General features: G+C 39.9%; 2 protein-coding genes across 2 annotated transcripts; one reads left to right on the forward strand and one right to left on the reverse strand.

Moving 5' to 3' along the window:
- Window positions 1-2368: 2368 nt before the first annotated feature.
- On the reverse strand, window positions 2369-2974 carry LOC137955036 (uncharacterized mitochondrial protein AtMg00240-like). Its single transcript, XM_068801916.1, has 2 exons — window positions 2662-2974; window positions 2369-2475 (listed from the first exon to the last, which is right to left on the reverse strand). The coding sequence occupies exons 1-2, from the start codon at window positions 2972-2974 to the stop codon at window positions 2369-2371; spliced, it is 420 nt and encodes a 139-aa protein (XP_068658017.1).
- Window positions 2975-18391: 15417 nt separating this feature from the next.
- LOC137956342 (uncharacterized) lies at window positions 18392-19136 on the forward strand. Its single transcript, XM_068803806.1, has one exon. It carries the CDS (start codon window positions 18511-18513, stop codon window positions 18874-18876), a length of 366 nt encoding a protein of 121 aa, XP_068659907.1. The 5' UTR covers window positions 18392-18510; the 3' UTR covers window positions 18877-19136.
- The last annotated feature ends 93 nt before the right edge of the window (window positions 19137-19229 follow it).

Here is a 19229-nt window from a genome sequence, read left to right on the forward strand (position 1 = left end):
TCTTCAAAGATCTTGCATGGGTGAGGGGTTGATGGATTTCCTGAGTTGCATCTAAGTGTAAGATAAAATCTGGGTTGTTCATTCATTTGGTACCTGCATGAATGCAAGGCTCTAATTTGGTATCATGCTGAGACAAGGATCACATGAATGAAGGACCCTACCCTGATATTTTCTCATGCTGAGATGTGGCTCAGGAAATTTCATGGTCTTTATGTTAAGATATAGTTGATTTTTGAGCCATATTGGATGTTTAATCATTTTTTTTCCTCTTCTAATCATAAAAGCTTAAAAATTCTCAGCCAGAATAACTTTTGTGTAAAGTTGTGAGTATAATTTTTCTTAATGTTGATTAGAAGATTCACACTATACTCTTTTGACAGTTGATGTTCATATTATTCAATCTGTACATGTTGTCAAAGAGTTTATCATGTAATTCTGAATACTACCATATCTAAATATCTGCTTCTTGGGGAGTGCGTTATAAGATTTTTATCCATTGGCCCTAGTATTGACAACCCATTATCTGGTAAATTGTGCAATGTCACTAACATGTACCACGTCATGGCCTAATTATTTCTTTTTGATTTTGAAGGAGTATGAAACCATTTTGTTTCAAATCAATTGCAACTTGTGAAAAAAAAGAGGGTTGAGATGACTCCAAACACTTGATTTTGTGATAATTTATATATGATACCCTAATCATTGCATGAGAATTTTACAAAAAAAAAAGTTGTTTTTAGAATTTTTTGAAAAATGGATTTGAATGTGGATTTGAACCCATCTGAATGTAGAAAGAAGGAGAAAAAAAATGTAATTTAGAATTAAATAAGGGATTGAACCTATCATAAAGGATTCGAACCCATGGACTCAAAAAAGCTTGTAAAGAAGGATGGATTTGAACCCTTAAGCAAGCAAAGCATGAAAACGGATATGAACTGTGTTACAAAGAACTTTCAAAATTAAAAGAGGATTTGAACCTTGTATGAAGTATGCATATTGTGTGAGTTGAATCCATGGGTGGATTCGAACCCATATGAAGGAAAGTCAACAATAAGGATGCGAATTTGAGAACTTTTTATTTTGAAAGTGGATTCAAATTATATAGGAAGCTAAAGGCTATGAATTTGAACCTAGTCGTGGATTCGACTATAGAAACAAATTGTTGAAAGGAATGGATTTGAATCCTTGGCATTGGAATCGAACCCTTGATACAAATAATCGACTTTTTAGAATGTCAAAGGAGGTTTTAGAGGGTTATAGGTATCTAATTTTGTAAGCGATCTATTAATATGTTCATTGGAAAAAATAGGATTTATCAATTATTTTTCAGTAATTTTTGGAGTTTATTTTTACCTTTTTTAAAAAAACCAAAAATAACCTTATCCACTCATAGTGGCTAGTTTTTTTTTAACTGTGAAACATGTTATATATGTGTAACACTTGACTCAAACTTTAAGCTACGTTTGCCCACACGAATTTCGAAATTCCAATTGATTTCTTAAAGTGTTAGTGCCATTGAGAGCCAAGAAGTACTTTTGGATGATTTGTCATTGAGTATTTATGAGCATTGATTTTAAGATCTGATTTGGATAGTTACTTTCTAAATTGTGGAAGGTGACTTCTTCATGTTTAAATAATTTTGAATTTGATTTTCATATCATTTGATAGTTTTTGAAAACCCTTTCGTATTGCTAGTATTTTTAAAACTTTCAAGTGCCTTGAGTTTGTCATTTATGTTATTAGTACTACTGAAATTATTGGTAGATTCACCCTAGGATTGGTTTAATCAATTTGCTATTCTTGATTGTCATATTTTCATTATAAGATTGTCTATTTGTGCTTCGAATAGAGACACAAGATACTGTTGTATGTAACCTTATCATAACTCATAGAAACTAATTGGAAGTTGTAAATGTTGATCGAGTGTTGACTGACAAAACAAGATCAAGGGACTGACGGAACAGTCCAAACATCAACAAGAGAGAGCATAGCTCTCTGGTTTCACGACGAAACGAAACACACGAAGATGAATCCAAAATTGTTTCTGTTGGGGAGTTTCCCCCTTTCATTAAGTATTTATCCTTTAGGTTTTCCTGTTACAAAATGGCCCATGGGTCCAAGACAATACCCCCTCATCCCATTAAGCCTAATCAAATAACCTTATATACATATCCCAAATTATATAACAATTATGAACATAAATTATATTTAATATACATTTTAACATATCGTAACATCCCCCCTCAAATTAATGATGGTGAGTCAACCAGCAACAATTTGCCAACCAAAAAATTATGTCGGGATTGAGACAATGATTTGGTGAAGACATCGGCCACTTGAAGATCCGAAGAAATGTACGGTAGAGATCTTACCCGGCGCTCCAAGTGTCGCGGATGGAATGACAGTCAACCTCAATATGCTTGGTACGCTCACGAAAAACCGGATTGGTTGCAATCTGTATAACACTTGTATTATCTGCATGAAGCGGTGTAGATGAGGGCTAAGGAAACTAGAGCTCAGCAAGAAGACCATGGAGCCAAATAACTTTCGAACACACAGTAGACATAGCACGATACTCGGCCTCGGTAGATGACTTGGACACTCGATCTTGTTTCTTACATTTCTAAGAAATCAGTGCATCGCCTAAAAACATACACCAACCTGTAGTAGAGCAACGGGTATCAGGGCACCCCACCCAATCAGCATCACTGTAGGCAACCAGATGTAGCGCGGAGCCAGTAGGAAAAAATAAACCACGAGCAAGGGAGTTGCGCAGATAGCGGATGATGCGTTGAACTACCGCAAGATGAAGGTGTCGAGGAGATGCCATAAACTGACTGACCTTATGAACAGCATAGGAAATGTCCGGGCGAATAGTAGTCAAGTAGATGAGACTCCCGACTAGTCGTCGATAGATAGTCAGATCATTAAGGAGAGTCTCTTCATCTTTTCGATATTTGACATTGACCTCCATAGGGGTAGCCACCGAAGATGTGTCCTCCAACCCAACGAGTGTGATAAGATCTTGAATATACTTATGTTGGTTTAAGAAAATACTTTTGAGTGTGTGATGGACCTCCAGCCCCCTAAGAAGTAGGTGAGGCGTCCAAGATCCTTCATATGAAAAGTGGCATGCAACACCTTCTGAAGCGTGGTAATCAGTCCAGAGTCAGTGCCAGTAATGATGATGTCATCCACATAAACCAAGAGAATGACCATGCCTGCAACAGACTTATGATAAAAGAGGGAGGAATCATATTGACTCTGGGTAAATCGGTGGAGGATAAAGGTGCTACGAAATTTCTCAAACCAAGCCCGGGGGGCTTGTTTAAGCCCATACAAAGGACATCGTAGCTTGCAGACGTGATCAGGAGAGGATGTAGACATACCCGAGGGAAGCTTCATATAGACATTTTCCTGCAGATCACCGTGGAGAAAGGCATTCTTCACATCCATCTGATGCAATGGCCAAGATTGAGAGGCTGCAATGGCTAAGATAGTACGGACTGTGGTCATCTTGGCAACTGGGGCAAAATTTTCCTCATAATCAATCCCATATTCTTGCCTGTTCCCCAAGGCCACAAAGCGGGCTTTGTACCGATCCAACGATCCATGGGAATGCAGCTTGACAGAGAAGACCCACTTACTTCCAAGAGGCCAAATAGTAGGAGGGCAAGCCATAATGTCCCAGGTGTGATTCTCCTCTAGCGCTTGTAGTTCAGTTTGGATGGCCTTTTGCCAACACGCATGTGCTATAGCCTGTTTATATCCAGAAGGAATGGAAATAGAAGACAAAGTAGTTGCCAGAGATACAGGGGAGGGAAAACCATGCGGTCAGGAGGGTGAGAACTACATGTGGATGTGCGAAGATGGAGGGGAGCAGGAGCAGAGGGAGGATCAGGAGCAAGCACTAGGTCAGAAGGAGGAGAGGGCAGCGAAGCAGTGGGTTGAGGCTCATCAAAGCTCGGCAAACTAGACAAAGAGGTAGACGGAAGTGTAACTTGAGAGGGAAAGAAATATTGGTTTTCAAAGAAGACCACATTCCGAGAAACACGGACTCGACGTGCCTAAGGATCATAGCAAATATAGCCCTTTTGAGAACCGACATACCCAAGAAATGTACACATAACGGATTGAGCTATAAGTTTATGTCGTTCATGATCAGGTAAATGCACAAAACAAACACAACCGAACGGCTGAAGATCTGTGTAGGATGGAGAATAACTGAATAATTTAACAAAGGGAGAGACATGATGCAAGACAGGCGAGGGCAGGCGGTTAATTAAATGGACGGAGGTAGAGAGAGCTTCACACCAAAACCTAGGAGGAATGGATGATTCAATGAGAAGGGTGCGGACCATATCAAGAAGGTGACGATTTTTGCGCTCAACAACACCATTTTGTTGGGGTGTCGAGGGTCAAGAATGTTGAGAGATAATGCATTTGTTTTGAAGAAATTCTTGAAATTCTACCGACATGTACTCGCCTCCAGAGTCAGAGCAGAGTACTTTAAGGTGAGCGGAGAACTGGGTTTCAATTAGTGCAAGAAACCTCTTAAAAATGACAAAAACGTCAGACATAGCTCGTAGGAAGTAGACCCAGGTAAATCGACTAAAGTCATCAATAAAGGTGACAAAGTACTTAATTTGTGCGTGCGAGATAACGGGAGCAACTCCCCAAACATCACTATGAATAAGGTCAAAGCAGTGGGAGGCATGCGAGGCATGATGCGGAAATGATAGAGTTTTACTTTTGTCAAGTTTACATGATGAACAGTTAAAAAACGTGTCATGAGAAGTACAATCTTGATTGCCTAATAAACCCGATTTAAATAATGTACGAAGTACAGTCGAGTTTGGGTGGCCTAGACGTCTATGCCACAACTTAGGGCCAGATCCAACAACATTACAAGCAAAAGAAATTACAGGAGAACGTGGAATAACAGTGGATAGAAAGACTTTAAGTGGAAATAGCCTACCCACTTTAGGCCCCTTCGCGATCACCTTCCCCGACACTTGATCCTGCACAACACAGCCAAAGCAAGAAAACTGAACATTACAGTTTTTATCAGCCAATTGACCAACAGACAAAAGGTTTGTCGACAGGTCAGGAGATGCAAAGACATCAGCTAAAGATGGAGAGAGATCACCAACAACACTGATAGGCAGAGTGCTGCCATCAGCAGTGTTGATGTGTAGATTGCCATCATACTTTCGGACATTCGAAAGAGATACCACATTGTTGGTCATGTGGTTAGAGGCACCAGAATCAAAATACCATGGTTGAGTAGAAAGGTTCTGTTTACCTGAGATACCAAAAGTAGAAAAGGCAGAAATGATCATCTGTTGTACCATTTCAGGAGTGAGAGTGGTGGAACTGGCAGGTGCTGGTGGATTAGGAATGATAGGGACCGAAATGGCAGGCGGCAATATGGCAGAACTAGATGTACCGATGGATGCATGATAAGTTGTAGGCTTCCTTCGTGGAGGTTGTGTAGGGCAAACGGTGATGTGATGACCCGGCTTCTTACAGTAGCTACAAAATAGAACCGACTTCTTGGGGCAGTCCAGAACAAAGTGACCATAAGTCTTGCAGTGGAAGCACTGGACAGAAGTGGTGTCCCGACCCCGAGGCTTTCCTTGTGCTACATAAGCTACAGGAGCTGAGAGATCAGCCTAAACGTGAGGTTCCATGCCAGCCTGAGTAGTAAGGCACTGCTCCTCCAGAGAATTTCACTCAAACAGGCATCTAAGGACGGCACCGAATGACGATTCATCAGATGTGATCGAGCAATCTCAAACTCGGGACGAAGCTTCATCAAGAATTGATCCCGTTTACTGGTGTCATGTACAGCTTGCATAGCAGAGAGAGTAGCAGCAGGGACATCCTCGTAAACAATGTCAGTGTAGTCAGCCCATAGATTTTGGAAGCCCGAGAAATATTCTTCAATCGAACGACTACCTTGGGTGAAATTTGCAAGTTCATATTCAACTTGAAATCGACGGGCCGTGCTGGTTTGACGATAAACCTTGTGGAGGTAATTCCACATATCGGCGGCAGTTTTGTAGGGCCTTAGATTTGGGACTAGGTGAGGCTCAAGAGATCCAAGTATCCCAGTCATGACTCTAGCATCCATGATGATCCATTTTGACAATGCGTCAGCATCGCCAGGTGCCAGATCACTCCCATCAATATGACCCCATAAACCTCTTCCCTGAACAAATAATCGGAATTGAAATTCCCAAATACCATAGTTCTTGCCCGTGAACCGAATAGGAGCGAAATCGGACTTGTCTGCTGACTTGATAAAATTGAATCTAGCAAAATTCCTGATGCACCCCCGCAAGATAAGAAATTCCAACTACACCCCCACTTTTCGGAAATTACAAATAAACCCCTATACTTGCAGAAATCCAAGAGTTGCCCCCAGGTTAACAGAAATTTGAATTAGACCCCCAAACTATTAGAAATTCGAAAAGTACACTCGCACTTTAAGAAATTCCAGAATGGCCCCCAAACTTTCAGAAATTGCAAATCGGCCCCCAAAGGTTCTCAAATTTCAAAACGACCATATGCCAAATAATCACTCAAAACGAACGTGCAGGAGAAAAAAAATCTTACCTTCGTTCCCCCTTCCGGCAAGTTTCTCGGTGAGAACCCCCGTCCCGTTTTAGCTTCTCCGGCAACGAAACCACCGATGGAGCTTTTTCGACGACGGAACCATAACGTTTTCGAGTTCGGAGAATACTTCCGACAACCCCTTTCGTTTCCCCTTCCAGCGAGAACCCCCTTCCTGGCAACGGAACCCCGTAACTCGTCCGGCAACGGAACCATGCGACAAGTATTTCCAGCAGCGCCCGAAATCAATGCCGAAAGCGAAGAGAAAAAAATTCGTTGGACCACACAAGTCGTCGAACAAAAATACGTCGGACGATTACTCTTCAGAGCTCTGATACCATGACAAAACAAGATCAAGAGACTGGCAGAACAGTCCAAACATCCACAAGAGAGAGCGTAGCTCTCTGGTTTCATGACAAAACGAAACACATGAAGATGAATCCAAAATTGTTTCCGTTGGGGATTTTCCCCCTTTCATTAAGTATTTATCTTTTAGGTTTTCCTGTTACAAAATGGCCCATGGGCCCAAAACAATACCCCCTCATCCCATTAAGCCTAATCAAATAACCCTATATACATATCCCAAATTATACAACAATTATGAATATAAATTACATTTAATATACATTTTAACATATCGTAACATTGACTTCCTTTTTTATTTTGATGATCACAAAACTTAATTAAGCTGACAGTTGCATATCTAGTATCTCATATACTTTACCTTCAAGATTACATCAATTTCAAGGTCTAAAACATTGAATCATTACAAGCATCTCAAAGACCTCAAGCCTCATGGAATGTCAAAGAACTATTAAAGAAGCACCATTAGAAGATGAAGAAAAATTTGATAATAGAGATTTAGGAACCACTTAGAAAAGTCAAAAACTTAGTCTCTATGTAAGAGAATAGTGTATTCTTTCCAAAACCTAGCATATAATGCAAATTTGGAGCCTTAGGATATATTATGCATTTAAACATATTTTTACAAATGCATACCTACATTTCATACATGTTAGAATCATTTAGGATGATTAATTCACATGCTTTGAAAGTCTATATGATGAACTGACACTGGAATGATTGATTGACCAGAAGTGCATAAACAAAAAATATAAAGCATGATCAATCAACCAAGGTCGATTAATCGATTATCCAGAATATGACCCATCTATGTTACATGATCGATCAACCCAATTGGACTAATCAATCAATATTATCTAGGCAAAGCAAATTCATGTTGATGTCTCGATCAACCTCAATGGCTAGTTGATCATATAGAACTTTGCCAACAAAGGACATAAAACATGATCGATCATAGTAAGGTTATTGATTGATCACACTTGTTAAAGACTACCAATGGAAATTTTGACTGGTCGACCATATCATGTACATTATCAATCAACTTAAAATGTTAGACCCAACGAAAATATATTGATCGATCATACCATAAATCAATAAGTCATATTCTCAACAACAAAAAAATCATTACACACGATTGATTGATCATCTACTTTACACTGATCAATTAATATAAACTCAAGTTTTTAAAAAGGGGCAAACAATGGCTACTTTAGCTTAGTGAACTTATAAATACCATATCAAACCTCCATTGATAAGTTAATGGGCCTTTATTGGCATATCCATTTACATTTATTCCCAATCTCTTGAAATTCGTCTTAAAGTGTATTTTGAAGAAAGAGTGAGTCAAAACTCTAGAAAATCCCATTCTCTTTTCTTATACCATTTTTTGCATACATCTTAGTCAAGCTCCAATATTTTACATTGTGCTACAAAGGTTGAAGGTTTGGATCTCTCAAAGAATAAAGTTTCTCCCTAATTGATAAGGGTGTAAACTTTTATCTTTATTTTGTAATTTTTGTTTTAGGTTCATCTGGAACCTCAGTAATCTAGATAGAAAGGACTTTGTTAGAGGTAGAATCTAGTAAATCTCTTAGGGATATTGAATTGTAAATTATGTATTTGAGCATAAACATGGCTTAAAAGAGTGAAAATCTCTTTTATTTAATTCCAGTGGAATTTCCCAAGCACAAGTTCTTGGGCAGTGAATACCAAATAGGGGAACATCTAGTTGCAAAAGGTTATGCTGAGTGTTATGGAGTAGATTATGATGAAACTTTCTCCCCAATGGCCAAGTTAAATTTAGTATAGGATGAGAAGAATGCATTTCTGAATGGTGATATTAAGGAAGAAATTTATACTCATCAACCACCTGATTTTGTGATTGAGGGGGAGTCAGTATGCATATTGAGAAAATCTTTATATGGCCTTAAATAGTATCCTTGGGCTAGGTTTGACAAATTTAGCAAAACAATGTTACAGTTTGGATTCAACAGATGCTCAATAGATAATTTTGTCTTTGTCAAGAATACCTTAAAGGGAAGAGTATTATTGGCGGTATATGTGAATGATATTATCTTAACTGGCAGCGATGCAGACAGTATAAAAGAAGTCAAAGAGAAAATATGCAAAGAATTCAAAATGAAGGATTTTGGACTTTTGAAAATTTTCTTTAATATTGAGGTATTCCAGTCAAAATATGAGATCGTATTATCTCAAAGAAAGTTTGCTATTTATTTACTAGATAACACATAGATTATGGGATGACGACTAGCAGATACTCCTGTGGATACTAACACAAAGCTATGTACAAGCTCTAGTGAAGCTGTTGATATAGGTAAATATCAAAGACTTGTGTGAAAGTTTTTTTCCTTATAATGTCCAAACTGGATATCATATGTAGTAAGTGTGTTTAGTTAGCATTTGCATAAACCACAATTTACCCTTTGGCAAGCTTTGGAGAGGATATTGAGGTATTTAAAAGGAACCCCAAGGAATTTCTTTATAAAAATCAAGGTCACTTCAACATTGAAGGTTTTGCGGATGCAGATCGGGCTGGATCACCTGATGATAGGAAGTCGACTTTTGGGTATTGTACCTTAGTTGGAGGTAACTTGGTTACATAGAGAAGCAAAAAAATAGAATGTTGTTGGAAGATCCTGTGCAGAAGCAGAATACAAAGTTATGACCTATGCGGTTAGTGAGCTTCTATGGATCAGATTTCTTCTTTCTGAATTAGGGTTCTACAAAAAAGCCCTTATAGAATTATATTGTGACAATCATGTAACCATTCATATTGTTTCAAATCCGATCTGCCACAAGAGAACAAAACATATTAAAATAGATTACCACTTTATACGAGAAAAATTCCAAGCTGGTATTTTGTCTCTCAGACATGTTTCATCTCAAGGACAGGTAGCGAATGTACTTATAAAACTAGTCACATCCAAGATCTAGACCACTATATGCGACAAGTTGGGTATCTACGATGTTCTCTCCCCTAGCTTGAGGGGAAGTGTTGGAAGATAAACTCAGAGTAGTAGCATGATGTAAATTCCTTTTGATTTTTGTCCATTTTTCTCCCTTCTTAGGGTAAAGGGTAATGATGTAATTATTGATTCTCTCATTATTATAAATACATTGAAGGGGAGGATTAGGACGTCATTTATCCTAATCCTTCTTACTTCCTTTTCTCTCACTCTCTTAGCCGAACTCCCTCTCCTCTCTTTCTCATTCTTCTTCTTCTTCTCCCACTTGTTCTCTCTCTTTCTCTCACTTGTTGCTTTCTTCTCTACTAACCTAGTTCCATTACTATACTTTTTCATGGGATCCTAAATCTAACAAGCTTAGTACATTTATTCTTACGATTTTGAAATCAGTTGATTGCATTTAGGTTTAGCAAGCTAATTTGTGCTCCCATACTTTGAGATCTATTGAATTTGTTCATCTTTCATATTGACCTTGAGAGTTTCATATTTGACTCTCACTCGGAGTAGTCTCATTGTAGGTTTTAAAAATCATAAATCTTTCTGAACTTAGAATTATATCAATTCTTGAGATCAGTTTTGTGGTACTGTCATCTTAGTATAATCTAATTTTATTTTATCACATTATTGTAATATCAACCTAATTAGAGGTAACTTCTATTATATTTGTGAAGCAAGTAATCTATGTAATGTAAATCAAATCAATTAGCAGGTGTGAGATGATTTGAAGATAAAAATCCCTTTAATGAGTCTAGGCTAATACCTGGTTGCAATTGTTGTAATTGATATTTTTGTAAGTCTTTTGTTGTAGATGTTGTTTGATTTATTAATAATTGATTTAACTTTGAGGTGGATCGAATGTAATAAACTAAGTTTGAGTCGTAAACCACAATAAATCTTTTTATATTTGTAGTTTACTTGATTTAGATTTAGATTTCTGCATTGTTTGTGAGGAAAGTTTTTTTTTTCCATTTAAAGTGAAAATCAATCATTAAACTTGATAATTCTATTCACCTCCTCTATATTTATCCTCATAACGTTAGTTTCCTATTTTCATATCTAGAAACTCCTTCTCTCTTACTTTTTCTCTCATCTATTTAGCGGACGATAGAGAGGAGAAGACAAATCACTTGTTCCCCTCCTTTACGAGGAAAGGAGCCCATATTATGTCTCAATCTCTATTTAATAATTTCTGAAAACAATTAATCAATTATTTTTAGGAATTACTTAGCATAGGGAAGCCTCATATCACGATAGGAGAATCGTTGGATGCTAGTTAGTCTAGGGGGAAATTGTATATGTTCGATTTGGGCTTGATTTAAATACTCTAAACTCGAGTTCAAGCCGAGCCTAACCTTGAGCTTAAAATTGTAATCAAACTCGAACTCAAGAATTTTAACCAAGTTTGAACATAATTGTTTTTATAAAATACATGTTAAATATATTGTACATAAATTTTACTTAAAATAGGGCATGACCTTTGTACATAAACTGTGCATAAACCTTGCAGTACTGTTTGTTATACTCAATTGCAATACTTAGAGAAACTAATTTTTTTATGTATCCACTTGCAAAATTAAGGCAATAAAGTGGGTTTAAACGGATATAAGTTGACCTCAGTACAAACAAAGAGGAGCACCTCTCTGTAAAAAGCAAAGAAAAGGGAGAGGGAGCTTCCCTCCCCTCTTTTCACTCTCTTTGCACCTCTAGGAACAGGTAGTTGAGATTTCATTCCTAAACTCTCTGATGCCCTGGAAAGAGAGTGTAGTGGGCCAAATTCAGTTCTGAAAAACCCATTCGGTTCTCTTCACCAAACAATCACAATGGAGTGTAGAATTTCAATCTTGAAAAAATTGTAACAATTTCAATAACAAAGAAATTGTAGCATGTAATATAATAGGTACCTCAATCACAAAGTTATTGGCAAAAGTTCCGTTGAGAAGAGGTATTGTAAACCTATATTGTGATCAATTTATCAAACCATTCTAGTGTTTTTCCAAATTTGTCAAACCTACATTCTCATATTTTTTACAAATTTGTACTGCATAAAATTTGTTTGTACTTAGTCAAATGAGTTAAATCCTTCCTACATAAAACCAAATCCTTAATCAAATAGTTGCAAAACAAGACTACTTTACAAACAAAAAAAACATAATTTCGGTCCAAATTACTACAAATCATCAAATCATCTTATAATCAGCAAGGTTGCAGCAAAATAAACGAGGAGACTGATAGAACGTAATTGTAGGCTATATATTAGCACCACTTTCCTTTACTTAGTCAGTTGCAGATCGTGTATATTGTGTACTGTCATATGTTGTTAGGGTCCTAGTTTGTCTCCATATTTGTAGGACACTACAGCTACCTCCTTGTATATGTATTACTTGAGATTGAAATGTAAAGATAAGCCGTTGATATTCTTTATGGTGTCAGAGCGTTAGCTGTCACAAGAACAACCCCTCCTTTCTTTTATCCGTTCAATCTCTGTCCCATTCTTCTTTCTTCACCCAGATCTGTCGTGACTCCATATTATTATTTTTTTCCATGTCCAATCCTTCTTCTCCACGCTCAGCCTCCTCCCAGGAAACTCAGCTTGCTCCTCCTCATAACCCAACAACAATACCAACTGTTGGGCACACCACCATGTCAGGTAATACCACTATTGCTGGTACAAATCTGATCTCCCTCAATGCCTCCTCTTAAATCCCCTTCAAATTAGCAAAAGATGGAGCCAACTACGCCTCATGGAAATCTCAGATGACCAACTTGTTGTTTGGCTACGGTCTCCTTGGTTTTATTGATGACTCCCATCCTGTCCTCCAACAGTCGATTCTGCGTACCACTTATGGCTCCGGCAAGATCGGCTTGTCCTCCTGAGTATTCAAGCTACAATCCACTTAGTCATTGGTCCCACTATCAATAATTGTCAAACTTCAGCAGCTGCCTGGGCCAAGCTTCAAACAAGCTATGCCAACAAATCAAACACAAGGATGCTTACGCTACTCACCTCCTTGATGCGGACTACGAAAGCGGGTCTCACTATATCAGACTATATGACTAAGATCAAAGGTGTGATTGATGACTTAGCCATAATTGGTCATCTCATGAGCGATGAAGAAATTATCAGTCATACCCTCAATGGCCTTCAAGATGAGTTCAAGGAACTCACTACTATTGTTCGGGTTCATGATTCTACAATCTCTTTCGAAGATCTCTATGACAAGCTACTCGATGAAGAGATGATCCAGCAACGGAATGAAAACAAGAAGCCAGAGGTGTCCATCACTGCTCAATTTACTCACAAAAGCAGTGGTCAGAAGCCCAAAGGTGGACCCCACAGAAACTACTCTCCAACCAACAAAAACTCTCATCCTTCCTCATCCAACCAAAACCAGTCCAATAGCTCTCCTCATCCCGGTAACAGCTATCCCTCTAGATCATTTTCTCCATTCACTGCCCCTTGGCGGCCTAATACTCAGTAGGGCTACCCTCGTGTCGTCTGTCAACTATGTGACAAAGTTGGTCACACAACAAAGGTGTCGCTCTTGCCCCAAACCAAACCATCCACAATCCTGGCCACAAGCTCATTTAATCACCGGTGCCCCTAGTGCTTCCAATGGCAATTGGGTGCTTGATTCGGGTGCAACTCATCACATTGCCTCTAACTTGCAAAACCTTTCCATGTACTCCAACTATGACGGGAATGAAGATGTCGTTGTTGGTGATGGCACTGGTATTCCTATCTCTCATACTGGCTCCTCTACACTTACTGCACCTAATACCAACTTCACTTTGAATAATACTTTATGTGTTCCATCTATTAAACAAAATCTCATTTTTGTTTCTCAGTTTTGCAAACAAAATAACACCTCTGTTGAATTTTTTCCTAACCATTTTCTTGTGAAGGATTTGAGTACGGGGGCATCCTTGGCATGAGGCTGGAATAGGAACAACTTATACGAATGGCCATCCTACTCTCCACCTTCCAAAGGTCTCACCCTCTACCTCCTTCACCACGACATCTGCCTTATGGCATCAACGACTCGGTCATCCCTCTCACTCCATCCAACAAAAACTCCTTGCCACGAAGCACATTACTTGTTCTGAGTCTCAAAATTTCAATCTCACTGTGACTCTTGTGCTTGTAATAAAAATCATAAATTGCCTTTTCATGTTTTATCCCTAAGTTGTCATGAACCGTTTCAAATTATTTATTCAGATGTTTGGGGTCCATCTCCAATTTTATCCCTTGACAAGTTTCTCTATTATGTCATTTTTGTCGATTACTTCATGAAATATACTTGGTTCTATCCTTTTAAAGTCAAATCTGATGTTCCTGCTATTTTTCAGCAATTCAAATCTCTAATCAAAAATTTCTTCTATACCCAAATTAAAACAGTTTACACTGATGACGGTGGTGAATATCAGGCCTTAACACACACCCTGTGTAAATTTGGTATTCAACATCTCACATCCCCTCCCTACACACCCGAACATGTCGGCTCTGCCAAACCGAAACATCGTCACATCGTTGAAACCGGTCTTACTCTTCTTCACCAAGCTTCCTTACCTCTTAGATTTTGGTCCTTTACATTTAAAGCAGCTACATATCTCATCAGTCGCATGCCCTCCTCTACTATTGCTTTTGACACTCCACTTCACAAATTATTTCATCATCATCCCCATTACACTTCCCTTCGTGTTTTTGGTTGTCTATGTTATCCCTGGCTTCGTCCCTATACTAAACATAAATTATAACCTCACTCTCGCCCGTGTGTTTTTCTTGGCTACTCCATTGCTCATCACTCCTTTTACTGGTTTGACCCACATACTAACAAAGTTTTTGTCTCTCGTCATGTTCATTTTGTAGGACATGTTTTCCCTTATGCCAATCTTGATTCTTCGACTTCCCGTGTCACTCCCACCTCTTCTAAAAAAATTTACCATTTCATCGAGGGCCCACTTCACAAACAGATCGTAGCCACCCAAACTCATCCACCTGGCCCCACCTCCCCTTCTGCAACTTCTTCCCCAAACGCCACCCTGCACCCACTTCATCTTCCTGATCCTACAATCTCTCCGTTCAACTCCCGCTCGTCGACCTCCCTAGAAAACTCGGCCTCACTCTCGCCCTCACCTTCTCGGCCCGCTTCCACCCCCTCTCCTCGTGTTGTTCCCATCTCGCCTGAAATTTCGGCCTCGACCCCAGCAAATCCGGCCACTCTGTCGCCCTCCCTTACTCTGCCCATTACCACCCCCTCTCCTCGCGTTGTTCCCCTCTCGCCTGAAAACTCGGTCCAATCCCCAGAAAATTCGGAATCTCTCTCACCCTTCCCTCCTCTAGCCGATTCCCACTCCTCTGATCTCGCTATGCCCACCTCGCCGAGTCTCACGGCCCAATTGGTTGCTCCTATCTCCACGCCATCGCCACCTCCAGATGCCCACGCTACACACACTCCACAGATATGTTTTCCATCCTCCTCTTTCGCTCATAACCCACCTTTTGATTTTCCCTCCACCACCAATGCTTCTGCTCCACCCTCTCGTCCTACAACCTGATCTCAAAATAACATTCACAAACCTAAGAAATTTTTTGACCTCCACACTACCCTCACAGACTCCTCTCCCATCGAACCCACAAGTTACACCCAGGCTCAAAAATCTTCTCATTGGCGTCTTCTCATTGGCGTCAGGCCATAAGTGATGAATACACTGCTCTCCAAAAAAATAACACATGGTCCTTAGTTCCATCCTCTCCCACCCAAATGTTGTTGGTTGTAAATGATTTTTTCGGATCAAAACCAATCATGATGGAGTCGTTGCTCGTTACAAGGGCTTGCCTTGTTGTCAAAGGTTTTCACCGGCGTCCTCGTGTTGATTTATCTCAAACATTCAGCCATGTTGTAAAACCAACGACTGTTCGTTTAATTCTTGGTATTGCCATCTCTCGGGGCTGGTCCTTGCGCCAGTTGGATGTTAACAATGCCTTTTTACAAGGCACCTTGTCTGACAATGTTTTTATGCAGCAGCCACAAGGCTTCGTGCATCCTCAATTTCCAAATCATGTATGTAAATTACACAAAGCTGTCTATGGTCTACGCCAAGCTCCTCGTGCATGGTACAATGAGTTGCGCATATTCCTTCTTGCTGCAGGTTTCACTGCTTCCCGTTGTGACACCTCCCCGTTTATTCGCACGTCTACTTTCGGCACTCTATATCTTCTTGTTTATGTCGATGATATCATCCTCACTGGTTCTAGTAATGCTCTTATCCAACAGTTTATTACATGTCTCTTTGATCGGTTCTCGTTGAAAGATTTGGGTCCTCTGCACTTCTTCTTCAGTGTTGAAGCTTCTCGCACATCCTCTGGCCTTCATCTCTCTCAACGAAAACATATTTGGGATTTGCTTGTCAAAACTAAAATGGATAAGGCAAAACCTGTTAGCACTCCAATGTCATCAACTGAGATTCTTCTCCTAAATGATGGTTCTCCTGCTTGTGATGCTACTGAATATAGGCAAGTTCTCGACTCGCTTCAATACTTGTCTCTCACCCGACCTGATGTTTCATTTGTTGTCAACAGATTATCCCAATATATGCATCAGCCATCTACTGCTCATTGGGTTGCTATGAAACGTGTTCTTCGTTATCTCAAAGGTAATGTGGACTATGGCCTGTTTCTCCGCTCTCACTCCTCCCTTGCTCTCCATGCCTTTGCTGATGCTAATTATGCTAGCAATAAAGATAATTATTCCTCCACTTCCGCCTATGTTATCTTTCTTGGACCTAATTCTATCAGCTGGAGTTCCAAGAAACAATCAATGATTGCCAGGTCGACTACAGAAGCAGAATATCGTGCCATTGCATCTACTACTGTTGAGGTTAACTGGATCACTCATCTTCTTCAGGAACTTGGAATTGAGTTGTCTGTTGTTCCCACGGTCTATTGTGATAATGTAGGAGCCACATATGTATGTGTGAACCCTGTGTTTCATTCTCGTATGAAACATATAGCAATCAACTTTCACTTCGTTCGAGATCAAATTACCAAAAACCAACTTCAGGTTTCGCATGTTCATACTACTGATCAATTAGCAGACTCGCTCACGAAACCTTTGGCCAGTATGTTATTTCAATCTCATCGTTCCAAGTTTAGCATTCTTCCAAATGTCTTGCGCTTGCAGGGGCACGATAGAACATAATTATAGGCTATATATTAACCCCGCTTTCTTTTACTTAGTTAATTGCAGATCGTGTATATTGTGTATTGTCATGTGCTGTTAGTGTCCTGGTTTCTCTCCATATTTGTAGGACACTACAGCTACCTCCTTGTGTATGTATTACTTGATATTGAAATGTAAAGATAAGTCGTTGATATTCTTTAGAGACACATCACTGGTAATCAAAATTAGAATTCGAGGAGGATTAGATGCCGAAGAAAGCATCCGAACCGAATCGTCACGATGATCGATAAGGTAGCTCGAGAGGATTTTTGACAACCCAAGTGAAGGAAAAGAAGAAAGAGTTATCGAAAATCCAAGACCAGGGAAGTGAAAATTGTGCTTCTCTTTCGACTCTCTTTGACCAAGCTCTATTCAAAGAGAGAAATTGAAAAGAGAAGAATCGGAAAGAGAAGAGAACTCACAGTAGTCAGAGATAAAATGGATAAGTTGATACCGGTCTGTTTCGTGACTTCTGTTGGCAACGTCCAAATCGGGCTAGAGCGGCGAAGAAATTGCAGATGCCGGGAAAAATTGTAAACGACTAAGTTTCAAAATTTTCGCAATTCACATCCGGGCAGAGAATAATGTTGAAAGAAATCAAACTTACGTATAACTTCCGTTGACAACTCCCAAATCGGCTAGAGTGACGAAAAAAATTACGAGCACTAGAAGATGTATGGCAGGAGGATCGATTTTTTGTAGACAGGAAGGAGGAGTCGTGGCCTGGCTGCCCTATTCTTCCGTCAAAACTCGAAACACCTCCTATGCTCTAGATATGCCGAAGAGGAAGAGACATAACTCGCCGAATGAATAGCTATGGCATATCCCCGAATGAATCACCCTCCTGACTCGTATCGAACTCCCCGGATGAATACTCCCGATCAACTCTTGCTGGTTCACGAACCGAACCGCCACTCATTCTAGTTCGACTCATTTACTTAAACCAACCCGAAACCTGAGGTCGAACCACCCCTTACTAGTTAATATTGCATTAAACAAATAAAATAAAAGAAATTAAAGTATCAAAGGCTTGTCGTCCCATCCCTTCCATGCCACGTGGCATTGTACGGAAGTTAATTCCTGATACTAAGCAGATTAGATAACGTTATCTTCTATTCTTCCAAGGAGAAGCGGCCACATCAGACGTGCAACCTGACTTGGCAGCTTCCCTCTTTTCCCACCTCTCATCTCCTCTATCTATCTAATCTTCTCTTCCCCCTCGCTTCCAAACCCCAGAAAAGAAAGAAAGCATCGGCAATCGCCTGTGGCAGGTCCAGTCTGTTGCTCACTGATCCTTCGTCACAGATCAAACCCGGAAGAAAATGGCGTCGACGTCGGCAGTTGCCATGGTCTTGCCGGTAGCTTCTGCCGGCCAAAGGAAGGCTGTAAGCCATGATGCCTTCTTCAATCCAATGAGAATGCCCCTCAAGGCCGCGAAACCTACCCTTAAAGCCAACGGCAGAGTAGAGATCTCTGCGTCCTTCAAGGAAAAGGCTGTCACCGGTTTGACGGCTGCCGCTCTTACCGCGGTCATGGTACTTCCTGATGTCGCCGAGGCTGCTCAGCCTGGGGTCTCGCCTTCTCTAAAGAATTTCTTGCTTAGCATTGTTGCAGGTGGAGTCGTGCTTGGCGTCCTTGTTGGGGCCGTCGTTGGCGTTGCCAACTTCGACCCTGTCAAGCGAACTTGAATCAGCTAATGTCTCTCCTTTTCGGTGATATCCAGTAATATCTGTATTTTTTTGGTTCATGTTTCTAGATTTGTAACTCTCTAGCTTCTTTGTCCAAAACTTTTTTTTTCTCTCTCGTTTATGTATGTATATGCGTCCAATGATTTCACCTTACTTGCTCCTGCCTCGGGTCCCTACTCGGGCCTTGCTTCTGGTTCTTGTAATTGGATCCTTTTCGATTTTCTCTGGAAACTCAGGACGAACACTCGACTTCCATCTAATCTCTTTCAATTATCCCCCTTCTAATTAAGCTTTCTAGAGTAATTTTTTCGTATCAAGTTTCTTAATGCGTCGAATGTCTCAGAAATCGAAAA

This window comes from Aristolochia californica, unplaced genomic scaffold (assembly GCF_029961685.1).
Source record: "Aristolochia californica isolate CCGP_79_NKW_82.1479 unplaced genomic scaffold, dmAriCali1.0.hap1 SCAF_2, whole genome shotgun sequence".
Lineage (NCBI taxonomy): Eukaryota > Viridiplantae > Streptophyta > Magnoliopsida > Piperales > Aristolochiaceae > Aristolochia > Aristolochia californica.

Bases quoted from the DNA above. Each gene is read 5' to 3' on its own strand.
- LOC137955036 (XM_068801916.1), bottom strand. From the start codon at position 2,974: ATGGAGGTCAATGTCAAATATCGAAAAGATGAAGAGACTCTCCTTAAT. The intron at 2,476-2,661 runs GTTGGTGTATGT...CGCTTCATGCAG, and splicing joins TACCCGTTGCTCTACTACAG to ATAATACAAGTGTTATACAG.
- LOC137956342 (XM_068803806.1), top strand. From the start codon at position 18,511: ATGGCGTCGACGTCGGCAGTTGCCATGGTCTTGCCGGTAGCTTCTGCC.